Source organism: Aulonocara stuartgranti, assembly GCF_965226115.1.
Source record: "Aulonocara stuartgranti genome assembly, chromosome: 23".
In the NCBI taxonomy this organism is placed as follows: Eukaryota; Metazoa; Chordata; class Actinopteri; order Cichliformes; family Cichlidae; genus Aulonocara; species Aulonocara stuartgranti.
Genome location: NC_138958.1, coordinates 2,377,020 through 2,389,957, shown reverse-complemented (window position 1 = coordinate 2,389,957; position 12,938 = coordinate 2,377,020). Strand labels below are relative to the sequence as shown.

The window sequence follows — 12,938 nt, the reverse complement described above, 5'->3', positions numbered from 1 at the left end:
CTGCCGATAAAGAGCGCAGTGAGGTGGAAGAAGGGCCACGCTCTTCTGAGAATAAAAAGATGTCAACAAACTGAGTGCGCAAATATAGACTGGAGCGGGGTGTAGCATTTCCACCACGCTAAGTGCACCAAAGGGGCAATTTAAAAAAAATGCTTAATCAAACTGCTAAAATCAACAGAGCTCAGATATTTTTGATAGCTGGGTGTTTAATAAATAGTTATACGTTTGATCCTGGAGGTGACAGGATACGTACACTAGGCTCAAAAGCAGTCCCCTGATAACCTACGAGGCTGAATAAACAGACTTCGTGTCACTTCAAGTAAACCAAACATCTCTGGGGTTTAGAGTCCGACTGAAAAAGAGAAAACACATAGTGAGCAGCAGGTGTTTAGCTGGAAATGCCTAGTTAATGCCACACGTCAACTGTGTGATACCATCATGTCCATATGGACCAAAGTCCCTTGAGGAATGCTTCCCACACCTCGGTGAATCTACCCACAAAACAGGAAAAGGCGGTCCAACACGGCACCAGCGTGATTTGAGGGGAAGCATGACAAAAAGCTCACAGGAGTAAACTCATGGAGATTTAATATTTTGCATCAATAAACAGGAGAATTGGATACAATCAATGGTTATGATGAGAAGGAAATAAAAAATACATTTGTTTTGATTGCTCTCTATCAGGCAATACTGAGCAGAACTGAAATGAATGGCGAGGCCTCCACAAACACAAAACATGGGAAAAAAATACAAAGAAATTTCTTAGAATCCTTCATGTTGATTATTTTCAAAAGGCATTTTTGTCTGATTCTGATGAATTCAATTCAACAAGCGTTTCGCTGGTTTTGCATACAGCACCAACTATATGCTCGTCTCTGCAGATCCCTTCACCAGATACATGAATATATGGCTTAAAGGGTCTCACTGAACACAATGGCCAAATATTTAGGAGATACAATAATCAAATCACAAAGATTAAAAAAAGAAGGGGGTCAACAGGGGGGCTGTTGTGAGCTTGCTACCGCATTTTCAGGCAAAGATAAATATATTTTTATTTCTTCATCTCATCCAACTACCATTGCATTCAGATCCAACCGATGCAGCTGCAAATAAGAGAAAGAACAATGGTTCAACAAAGCTGGGGGTGTACAGCAGGATAAATATGTGGTTCTGAAACTTGGAAAACAGAAGATTCAACCAGCAGAACAACGTCTGGACTGTAGCAGCACTATGAAAGTGCACCAGTGTTTTTAAAGGCCGTCTCACGTTTTCGCTCTTCGCACTCCGACAACGTGCAAGCGAATAACGAGGCGCCCCACTCTGATCTGAAGGGAAAACGAGAACAAAACCAGACTTTACAGACTCAGTTCGAGCTTTACGTCCTCTTCATGGACCTGCTGTCCAGAAAGACAAAAGTATGTAAACAATCATTTGTTCATAAATGCCTTCAAAACCTTCTCAGAAGACTGTTTTGGTCTCTGTCCAGACAAAAGTCCCTTCAGCCTTTTCTCTAAACCTTTTTTTTGGCATAATGGACAGAATTTGTCCTCCCACAGGCAAACTTTGTTTTTTCTATCAGTATTGCATATTTGAAATCAGCCACAACTCCCGAAATCAGCGTTTAGATGCTATGGCTTTCTGCAGGGCTTCGTTTCTGGATAATACTCGAGACACAGAACAGCGAGAGTGATCCAAATGGGTGGCAAAGGTAACTCTGAAATGGGAACGAAACATTAAAAGGCTAAATGGAATGACTCCTAAGGATGTAAAGGTTCAGGTTCAGATCCTCAAATATGTTTTTACACTATTGCCGCAAAGAAAAATAAACAATAAGAGCATTAGAAATAAAAAAAGAATATATATTTATATATCCATCATATGTATATCTATATATAAACAGTTCTAACTAGTTGCAGGCAAGCAGAGATTTTCCTCTCCCGCCCCTTTAAGATTCATCCGTTCCACCGTTATAAGGCTGTCAGACTCTGGGTGGGGGCACCAGCTTTCTTTCCTCAGTCACCAGATTCCCTGAGATGTAGAGCGCCGTTTTATTTCTCGTGCTATTACTTGAGCCAAACACCATTGACCACAGACCCCCACCCCCCCAGCAAAAAACTATAGATGTAGGAAAGGAGTGTTGCTCTGGCTCATCCTGTGGAGCTGCTGAAGGGTGTGGATGAGCGGGAGGCACGTGACCTCTCCACTCTGTGCTGCTGAGTCTCATGTTGGCAGGTGGCGGGTATCAGTGGATGAGAGACTGACCAAATAAGGAGAGGAGCTTTACTAATATTCATGTTACATCTTTGATGCTTTTCATTCATTTCCATATTGTTTTACAGTCAAATGCAAAGCAGTGTAGAGATTCAATCATCAGTCATTCCAAGGCTTGAATAACAAGTGGTTTCTGCAAAAGAGTTCTTATGAAGACTCTGTTGTGTGTGCATTCTTGATGCATCCGAGTGCGGCGCGCTCTTCTCAGTGCCTCTGGGAGGCTAATCTCTTTAATAGCGGCTCGTCGTAGACCCAGCACTCGCCGTCCTCGTGGAATAGCTACAGAAACACAGAGCAATGAGAATTATACTCGATATCTGAAGTATTTCTGAAAGTAAAATTACAATGTTGTCACTGATCTCTCTGAGATGTGTGGAATTTAAAGTTTGCGGTACGGAGAAGGCTTCGCTTCCATTGCCACGACAGTTATGGCTGCGATATGTCAAATACACCGTGTGTTTACTTTCCTTAGTGTCCATGACGACGACACAAGCTCAGAGAGAGACTCGTGTTAGCCTCTGATGGCTATTTGGTTCTGGGAAAGTGCAGGATTCATGCACGGTGCTCATGCACGGTGCTCATGCACGGTGCTCATGCACGGGATTTTGCAAATGATGCAAGAAAACTGTTCCACTAAACTAGTAACAACCTCGTTTCACCACTGCAGACAAAAAGCAGACTGCTGAATATAACCAGGCTACAAAACAGGGGACACTAGCAGATAGTGACGCCTGACCCAAACACATCCGCTAACTAGCTGCACTCCACAAGTCAGGAGGATCAAACGGTGAATAGAAATTCCTGATGCCTGGTCAAAAAGCTTGACCTAATATCCGGTTGTTGTTACTTTTCCTTAAACGTTCCACGGAAAACATTACCCGGGTGTGTTTTGTGCAATGAGCTGGTTCTTCTATAATGCTTTTCTACTCTACATACAACATGCCTCATTCACCCAGTCGCACCCGTCATACAAGCACTTGATTCCATGCTTAACACTCGCACTCCAATGGCTGCATCAGAGAGAAACCTGGGGTTAGCATCTTGCCCGAGGATGTTTGGCATGAAATCAAACCACCAACCTTCCGATAAGTAGATGACCTGCTCCACCTCCTGAGCTACAGCCACCCCCACCTCACTGGATATATTGCTGTGTCACTACTGCTGCACTATAACGCTTTGTGGCGATAGATTCCACGTTAAGTGGGTGGTGTGTCATGGATGACAGCAGCTCATTGGAAAAGAAGGATAGAAAGCGTCCTTCGTGTTGTTTGCACTAATAAATGCTGCTGCTGCCTGAAAGCTGCACTCACAGATAAAATGTTGCTCAGCATCTTCCTTTTATTGTCATAAATATGATTGTTGTACATTTCCTTGAAATGAAGCTACTTTCAGCTGCTCCCTGGTACCTGCAGCGGGTAGCTCTGCACGTTTTAGTCTGGTTGCTCTTTCTGATGCAGCCTACAAGTGATTTGTGTCTCAAGCTGGAATCAAACCAGCAACCTTTCACATGCATTTGTGTAAAACACTACACTTTGGAGCCACACTGCAAATATCCTGACAGAATTTTAAAGCTATATTGCCCATAATACTCAGATCCCATGGTACGCTAAGGAAATCCTCACCCTGGTCTCCCACTGCTGCTCCTTCTCCTTCCTCTCTCTGGCTTCAGCTCTCTGTTTCTCCTCCAACCGGTGCTTGGCTTCTGTCGCTGCATCGATGTCTTTTATCTTCAGGTTCAGAGTCACATCCTTCCACAGTCTAAAAGGGGTAAAAGTTTGAAAGTCAAACATTTAGAGTTAAAGGATCCCGTGAGACGGCTGAGGTCCGACACTGATCCTCTCCTCACCTTCGAGACTCGTACTCGAGCTGGTCTTCCAGCTTCCTCACTCTCTTCTTAACGATGCCCATCTTCTTAGTGTCTATGAACACCGTGTTCTCCTAGAAACATATGAAAACACGTTCACACACGTATTAATTCATTTAAGGTAGTGATTTCCTACATTTTGTAACGTAAATAAAACAAAGGACTCACTCCAGTCGCCCATTTAGCATACATGACTCCGTTCCACTCTCCCTCAATGGAGCAGAAAGACTTCTTGTCGTTTGGTGAACTGCAGGGACGGAACCAAACCCAGATGTCATCTTGTGTATTAAAGAGCAGACTCTCAGCAATCCTTAAATAATGTGATATAACCACATGGCTCTTACAAGATCTCTGCAGTGATTCTGTGCTTCTTTCCACCATAGAAGGGTTTGGTGTGGAACACGATGTTAGCGCTGTAGCCCGACTTGGAGCAGGAGATGTTGCACTCTCCACCAAGCTCCACCCACGGCACAGTGAGGATCGACCTGGACAGACAGGCGTAGGTCAGCGAAACAAAGTAACGACCGACTGAGCGATGACACAGGCGAGCACAGGGACGCGTTAACGGCACCTACCTGCCATATCCGTTAGGAAAGGTGAGAATGTAATGCTCATCGTGCTCCAAACATGACACGCAGCCTGGAGAGAGGCCAGAGGTCACTTAACACAAAGATTCACTGAATCACACTCATCAGAGAATATAAGGCAGAGCTTAGTGTACCTTGGCCGATGTTGTGGACGCCTATGGACATGCCCAGAAACTTAGATTTAGTCCAGATGTGAGCGTTGAACTGGATCTTCCTACTTAAGCACTCGGCGTAGAACGCAGAAACTACAGGGGAAAAATGCAGGAAATAATTAGTGGTGCAAAAACAGCAACACATCAGCGATCGTGCAGAAAATAAAACCCAAACATTTTTACTTTTCTAAAGCCTCCGCCACACCCTTCTGGATCTACATGTAATGAGCAATTCTGCGTTTACACTTACTGGGCGGGTGGTGAGAGACCTGCTCTGCCACAAAAGACACGCTGTTGGATGAAGCCCAGGGAACCGGGCCTTCTGATACCGTCTCCTGAAACGTGCGAGAACGAAGCACATTGAGAGCAGGATTGTGATTCTTGGTTAGAACTGCAGATCGACGATTCAGGAACTTGTAAAAGTAATAATTGAAATTATTACTGGATCAAAAATCTACTTGACCGCAGTGACAAACGGCCTCACCGTAGGTGGCGAAGGCTCCTCTGTCTCGCTGGGAAGATCCCAGTGGCAGTAGAAGACTTCTCCTAGGATTGGGTTGTACGGTTTCTTGGCCACTGAGCCTTTCCTTCCGGCATGGAAAGCCGACAGGTACCACCTCACCACCTGCACCATCCGCTCCCTGGGCTCTGGCTGCTCAGCGATACTAGCGAGTAAAAGAAACAAGTACTGAATGACGGCCTACCCTCATGCCAGAGTGTGCATGATGATAAACAGCTGAAATGGTACGTACCTTACAAATAAGTCGGGGTGTGCAAAGAAATCTGCATACATTTCTAACAAAGACCTTCTTTCTAGGATGAAGGTAGGCAGGACCACCTGGGAAATACAGTGAAGTGTTGTTAAAAAAGAAAACCTTACACCGACAGCGCTGGAGAGCGAAACGCCGCGACGGAACAATTAGGGCGGCTAAGACGCTAAGAGGTCCTGACCTTTGTGAGGTCCATGCCCAGTCGAACTTGAGACAGCAAATGCATGATGACGCTCTTGTGCTCTTCCACAGACTCCCTTTCACCGTCGTCGTCACGGTCATCGTGACAGTCAAACTGGTCTGAGGACAAGAGCAGAGCCACATATTTCACCATCATGTAGTAAAATATGATTTAAATAACGCCTCATGCTTAGAGTTTAATCAGTGAGGGACAATCAGCTGCGATGTGATCAGGTGTCTCGTGATTATTTCCCTTTTTACCCGTGTCTGTGGTGCCATTGGACATCGAAGAGTTGAGGGACTCTGTAGTGTTGGGTCGTTTCAGAGCAGTTTCTTCGTTAGTAAGGGGCGAGGCAGCTGGAGGCCCTGAGGGACTGGGTGCAGGAGGAGGAGCAAGGAAGCAGGAAGCAATAGAGATAAAGGGGATAAAGAATAAATATAAAACAAGAGGCAAACTTCTCAGATTGCAAATGCTCATGCTGTTGGATTTTTATTCAATCCAAGCAGAATATTTCTTGCTGCTGTACTCACTCTATGCAGTGTTTGGGGGAAGTGTTGCTCTGGTAAAACTCATCGGCGTCATAGAATTCGTCCTCACTGGAGGAGTAGGAGAAGTCTGGCACCGAGTGTGAGGGGAGGGGGATGTGAGCCGGGGAGGCGACACCGCTGCTGGGGCCTGACGGGCCACTCCCTAAAAAACACACACATGAAAAAAATGTAATCGAACGGTGTGCCTCACGCCATCAGCCCACTCATACATACATCTGTCATCCGCCTGTCTGTTTGGTAGGAGGAGCCAAAAGGCCTCTGTTGATGCAGAAGCTCGCCGGCGCCTGCCCTACACGATGCCATGGTGATGAAATCAACATTATATTGTTCAACTGGAGCCCCCGTTTCCCAGCTCTGCTGTTCAGCAGGATGTGCTCGGCACCAATAAGCCGACTTAACACAGTGAAGACTTTCTCTGCAGAGCGTATTGACAGTACTCTCAAGCATGCAGCCTGTCTGCTTTCTGCTCATTTTAACTTGCGTTCAGTGGCACGCTTTCACGCATTTAACAAAACACACGAGCCTCAAAATGCTCCTAAAAATAGCATTTTTGTTAACGACCTGTAACCTGTAAAACTGCAGTAAAACAAATTAGGACTGCCACGATTATGTCGATGACAAATTTAATAGACTGGTCGACTGTAAGATCCTAAAGATGCAGGAATAAGTAGCAGGATTTAAGAGTCTTCTCTTTACCGGCTTCAGTTAATTCAAAATGCAGCTGCGCGTCTTTTAACAGGTACGAGAATCTATGAACGATTCGCTCCAATTTTAACCAAACTACATTGGGTCCCTGTTAAATATCGCATAGATTTTAAAAGTCTTTTGTTCACTTTTAAAATTCTGAATAATTTAGCACCCAGCTATCTTTCTGAGCACTTACATCGTCCAATCACAGGCTCCTAGCACAACCTGGGTCTCGAATGAAGTCGAGAGGTGACCGGGCCTTTGCATCCGTGGCACCTCTGGAATAACCTCCCTGTTCATGTTCGTACTGCCGAGTCGATCCAGTCTTTTAAATCACGTCTTAAAACTCATCTTTTTACTTTGGCTTTTGATTCTAACTAGTTGGCTGGTCTAGCTTGTTGTGTTGTTACCTATTGTTTGTTGTCCTGTTTTATTGTTTGTTTTAATTGTCTTATGATTCTAGAACATAAACGACTGGTATCTGAGGAATCGATATTTCAGTATCGATCCGCACATCACTAGTGTCCAAATTCAGGGGCCGCATCCTTTGGACGCCGCATTAGGAGGCCGATCACGTTACAGTGACGTGACGAAGGCTTCGCAAATTCGAAGACTCCTCCAAATAAGGCCGACAAATATGTCCTCCTTTTCCCCAGATTTGAAGGATGGGTCGGGCGTGTCCTTCGTGGCCCAACCTATCCCAGAATTCATAGCTCAGCCAATTCCAGTTTCCAACAATGGCGGCAGCTCCTAAGTTTTAATATCACTCTTATTCCTCTTTCTGGGTCACAAAATAAACTTTTAACATATTTTCAGGTAAGAATGTAGCTGTGTAAACTAATATCTGCTCTGTTTATCAAGACATCACATATTTGTGTAAAAGTGCTCCGTCGTCTGTTAACCACCAGCTCGATAGCTAACCCGGGTTCAAGGCTCACTAGAGCCGGCGAAAAACACCAGACTCCCGGCACATAATTTTTAGATCCCCGCCATCTTTCGCTACTCCGGTTAAACATGATATACGAGTCACTTAGATAACTTAAAATGTTATTGTTTGGCTTTTTTTTAGTATTTTATTTGTTCCTGAGTAAATCGGTTTGGCTGAGATTAAAGTTATAGTTTTTACACAGCTGAATAAACGTCAAGCAGACAGCTGATTATCAGAAGTGTGAGATGCTCCAGAATTTACTCCGGTGTCCTGTTATATTTTAGATAGCAAGGAGTTTATTAAACTTCACCGAAACAATCTGCAAATTTCATTACAATTTAATAAACATCTTGTCTTTATTTTTAGTTAGCACAGACCTTAAACACTTCAAGCTGTAAGCTAATGATAGTTAGATAAGAGCAGATGCTGCTGGTGCAATAAGCTGTACGCTGTATGTCCAATGGATGATGATCTGATTAATCGACTATCAACAAAATCGTTTGTGGCAGCCCTGCTACAAATAGACAAAGACGGCACTAAATGTCATTTAAAGTAATTGTTTGAAGGTCAAGAATGAAATGAAAAAAAAAAAGGATCTTTTTTGGCCACTGGGGGGCAGTGGCATCAAATTATGTAAACACATTTCACCCAAATCACCTTAAATCTACTATTACATGTCCATGCTACTGTACTGTTTGCTATGTGATTGTAGTCCATTGTTTGGTGGCTCCTAAACAACATCATAACAAGCGATCTAAATAAAACCCATCAGGGTGCCAAGTTTGGCTGCTTAACTCCTGATAGTGCACGAAGAGTCCGAGTATGAAAGCTTGAACTTTTCATCAACAGATCGTCAGTATCATACCTGGTTTCCCTGTGGTTACCATGTCCTCAGGGAAACACATTCTTCTGTCCACTGTTTACCATTAAAAAAGGTTGTGTGCAGTTTACAGATCACACAGCTACAACAACAACAAAATAACTAAACAGACTCTAACCTGCTGATTGGGCTGCTCGGCAGTATGAGGAACCCGTTTCAATAACATATAGCCATTTCAGCATTTCACAAAAATTAGTCCAGTTCATGACACTGAATTGAATTCACCTGTGCTGTTGGGAGTCGGGGTCTGCAGACTGCCCATCACTGTGACGACGGGACCAACAGGTAACGTGGAGGGTCGTTGGTCTGATTTGCACACCTGAGACGCGTCTTCATCAAACGGAGAGAAAGCAGAGTTAGCGCCGAAGCCTCGAAACGAAGCCAGACCCCATTAAAAGCAGCATCTCATGCCACGTGGCAGGACGCTGCAGACAGAAGCTTCATCTGTGAGCGGGGATTACACCGTCTATTATAAGAGACCAAAATTAGAACGGCCTACTTCGCACTGCTGATTTTATAGCCTTTTTTTTTTTTAGTCTAGTCATAGTCATCTGACTGAAATAGCCAAAGATTTAGTCAGAGTTCAGTCAAGACATGTGAGGATTCTTGTTGAGTGGATAAACCATATTAGCCCACAAAACAGGAATCTGCTTCAACACAGATCCTTAATTTAAAAGAAGGAGAAGAAGAGAGGGAATAATGCTGCTAAACCCTGTGTGAAGGTTTACCTTCAAATACTGAGAGACTATTAAGAATATTTATCAATACTGGTGATGGTACTGTCACACTAGAACATGTTTCCAGTTGCAGCTGAAACATAATTTCAAATGTCATCCAAGGACAGAACATCGACAGATTTGACACATTTCTCTAACGGTTCTGCGATTCCAATCCCAACCACAGGGGGAGCTGCTGTCACCTTTAAGTATATAACACCAACAACCTCTCAGCATGTCTCAACACAGTAAGTGACAGCTGTTACTTTTAAATGTCTGCCACATGTTGGGGAGGCAGATGTACCTGGGGGTAGTGTTGTCTGTGTTGGCATTGTGTTCACCGCTGGAGTGTCCAGAGGGGGCTGGTAGATCCCATCCACTGGGTTGATGGTGCTCTGGAGGAAAAAAAACAAACACAACGATGCCCTTTACAACAAAAAACGACATCAGAGCTTTGCTGCAACAATCTCACACACACACACACACACACACACACACACACACACACACACACAGCCTGCTTACTGGTTTAGAAAAAACTAAATCGAAAGCAGTTTGGCTTTTAGTTCAGAAACAGTCCTACTCTGCAAGGATCCACCTGCTCCTTTATCCTCTCAAACCCAGAAGGGGAACAGTATGACCTGATCACAACTCTGTGCACCTATGTGAAGAGCGAACTAAACAATGCACCATCCAGCCGGCGCAGATCAATTTCCTCGCACTTGATTTCCTGGAAAGAGCGGCGTTGCCAAGCTTAATTAATGCAATCAATATGAAACCAACAACACAGCTTGACATGCAAACGCTAGGAGTAGCTCTACACAACTGCTAACGTTGACTCTTGACATCTGAGCAGCCTGTTTCTTCTTTAAAAAGGCCTGGGGGGGGTCGGGGGGGGTTAATAAACACTACAGTAGTAATCATTTGTAGAGGCCTGCCTTGATTCGTGGCAAACGCTGCATGCATACAAACAGCAGCCTGTCGACACCATGTGGTCACAGCCCCAACGACCCATCTGACAGGAACACCAGCAACCACACGAGATACACCAAAAATATCTCGCCCCTCGTTCCCCAACAGCTCACCGCCAGGAAACAACATTTAGTGACATTATAACGCAAACCTGACCTGCAGTTTCTGACTTCTACACCTTTTCTCTATTTTGAGATAATCTGAGCTCAACAGGAACGCAGCGACTTCGTGTTACGGCTGTGAGATTAGGCCGAGGTGTGACGTGAGGTTTTTACTGAACTGAGTTATAGGAATTACACTGACCTTGTTTTTCTCCGTTTATAGGTCAAGATAACTGACAATAAACCTTTATCTAAACGCTAAACAAAAAAGATACAGTCAGAGGTCAAGGATTTGCCCTCCTATCTCCAAACTTCCTGCGTCTGTTCTGTTCTTTCTCCTTCTAATGGTTCCAGCGTCCACATGCCTTCATAAACGTAACTCGACGGCTTCTAATTAGATCCAATTATGTATACGGACCAGCCTATGGCTATGCAAGCACGACATGAGAGGAAAAAAGCATGTGAAGAGCAAGGTCATCAAAAAAAGCTAAAAAGGGTTTTAAACTCTAATGATCAATAACCTCTCTACCCCTCCAAGTGAATGCAATATTAATGCAATGAGCAGCTCTCGCAGCAGTGCAACCCCTCAGCCACCCACAGCACATAAATTATTTTGACATAACTACTGAACATGCTTCTCGTGAGCTTGGTTTAAATGATTCTTGCACTTTGCAGCAATTCCCCAGGCAGTGCAGTTTGACAGGGTCAAACGTGCTGCTGACGCCTGGAGCATCTTAAACAAAGGCCTACGGTGCATGCATCACTGCTGTGCAGGCAGTGACAGACATTCAGCAGAGGTACGATTAGTGGAAAGCCTATGGCATACAAAGGTGGCACGTGCAGGTATGTGCATAGGCAGAGCTTTCGCTGTGCTATTTATACTACATAATACTATACTTAATGATAAGAGATTAAGCCAGCTGTAAGATCAATGCAGTCCTGTGAGCTAGCCGGCTTACGCGGAGGTCTTGCTTAAAGTGGGAGGTTGTGTTGTATTAAACGATCTACAAACACTTCTCGATCCTTTGCTTTTTCCAAAGATGGAAGTAGTGATATCCACCTTCAGTTGATTTATTTTGCAGGTCAATAATTAGTAGTCATTAGTATACATGAGACACATAATCTGGTATTAGGTCATAACAACTGTGTCATGTTTTATCGCCTTTTTAGGTCTGGTCATTTTTAGAGCCGTTTTATTTTGAAAAACAGTTAACAGGAACTCTTACTGCTGAAAGCTTTAGTGGTTCAAAACGTGCGTAAATCCTGTCGTGGCCTTCAACACGAATATCTGCAGAAGCCCAGGAGTGCTTTCTGCACGGCTTTCCAGCTATTAGTGCTCAGTGGTTCAATAAGCAGGCAGTGTGACAATGACCGATCAATGGTGACTTCGATTCCTCTAATTAGTAAGTGAATAATAATAATAATAATAATGGATACTTTATTGATCCCCATGGGGAAATTACTTGTTTTTCTCTGCATTTGACCCATTCACTCAGTGAAGCAGTGGGCAGCCCACTAAGCAGGCGCCCGGGGAGCAGTGTGTAGGGACGGTACCTTGCTCAGGGGTACCTCAGGGTAGCCGTTAAGTGGATTCGAACCGCCGACCTTCCGATCATGGGGCGACCACTTTACCTACTGAGCTATCCCTGCCCCACAAGTGATGGGCAACACTTGTATACGCAGGCATGCGATCACACGTGTCCCATGTGCACTTACACTAGTGCATCTCAGAACACCGAGTATTGTGTAAAGGTTTATTTTTCATAATTTAATTTAAAGAGATAAACTTTCATATATTCTGTAAAGTGAGATATTTCAGGCCTTTATCAGCTACAAACAGCCAGTATGTCAAATTATTAGAAGGCTTCCTCAGATCAAACAAAAAGGATCTCCATATGCCGACTTATACACTACACTGAACATCATCTGTATTTTTGGGGTTTCTCCTATTCCTCTTGAACAATGGCAGACGCACTCTTGTCCACAGTGTGGATAAAACACAGTGGATCAACCATCACCAGCAGACGGCACGGCACCCTAAAATCACCCTAAAAATGTGACCGCAGCAAAGAAACAAAAAGGGAAAAGGAAAATAAACTGACTTTGCTCATTAATAAAACTCACTGTCTGGGCAATGAGCTGAATTTACACTTTACAATACGAGCCCACACAGTTATGCTAATCAATTTCTTTCAGCAGCATTTCTCCATCGTGTGGAAAAATGACCCACTGTTACCACTGCACTTCTTTTCCTTAGATTGCGATATCTCTGGGATTAACT

At 44.0% G+C, this 12,938-nt stretch overlaps 1 protein-coding gene across 6 annotated transcripts in view; it reads right to left on the bottom strand.

The window, feature by feature from the left end:
- Positions 1 to 571: 571 nt before the first annotated feature.
- The window catches only part of osbpl9 (oxysterol binding protein-like 9), a 38,321-nt gene continuing 25,954 nt past the window's right edge, over positions 572 to 12,938 (bottom strand). For all 6 annotated transcript variants that reach the window (XM_082524165.1, XM_082524169.1, XM_082524167.1 and 3 more), the window contains 15 exons: positions 9,889 to 9,979; positions 9,094 to 9,198; positions 6,356 to 6,515; positions 6,086 to 6,198; positions 5,826 to 5,944; positions 5,627 to 5,712; positions 5,359 to 5,539; positions 5,125 to 5,209; positions 4,857 to 4,967; positions 4,711 to 4,774; positions 4,480 to 4,620; positions 4,304 to 4,382; positions 4,118 to 4,209; positions 3,894 to 4,029; positions 572 to 2,550 (listed from right to left, as the gene is read on the bottom strand). In XM_082524165.1, coding sequence (XP_082380291.1) covers positions 2,476 to 2,550; positions 3,894 to 4,029; positions 4,118 to 4,209; positions 4,304 to 4,382; positions 4,480 to 4,620; positions 4,711 to 4,774; positions 4,857 to 4,967; positions 5,125 to 5,209; positions 5,359 to 5,539; positions 5,627 to 5,712; positions 5,826 to 5,944; positions 6,086 to 6,198; positions 6,356 to 6,515; positions 9,094 to 9,198; positions 9,889 to 9,979 — 1,638 coding nt within the window. In that variant the 3' untranslated portion in view covers positions 572 to 2,475. The remainder of the gene's footprint in view (positions 2,551 to 3,893; positions 4,030 to 4,117; positions 4,210 to 4,303; positions 4,383 to 4,479; positions 4,621 to 4,710; positions 4,775 to 4,856; positions 4,968 to 5,124; positions 5,210 to 5,358; positions 5,540 to 5,626; positions 5,713 to 5,825; positions 5,945 to 6,085; positions 6,199 to 6,355; positions 6,516 to 9,093; positions 9,199 to 9,888; positions 9,980 to 12,938) is intronic.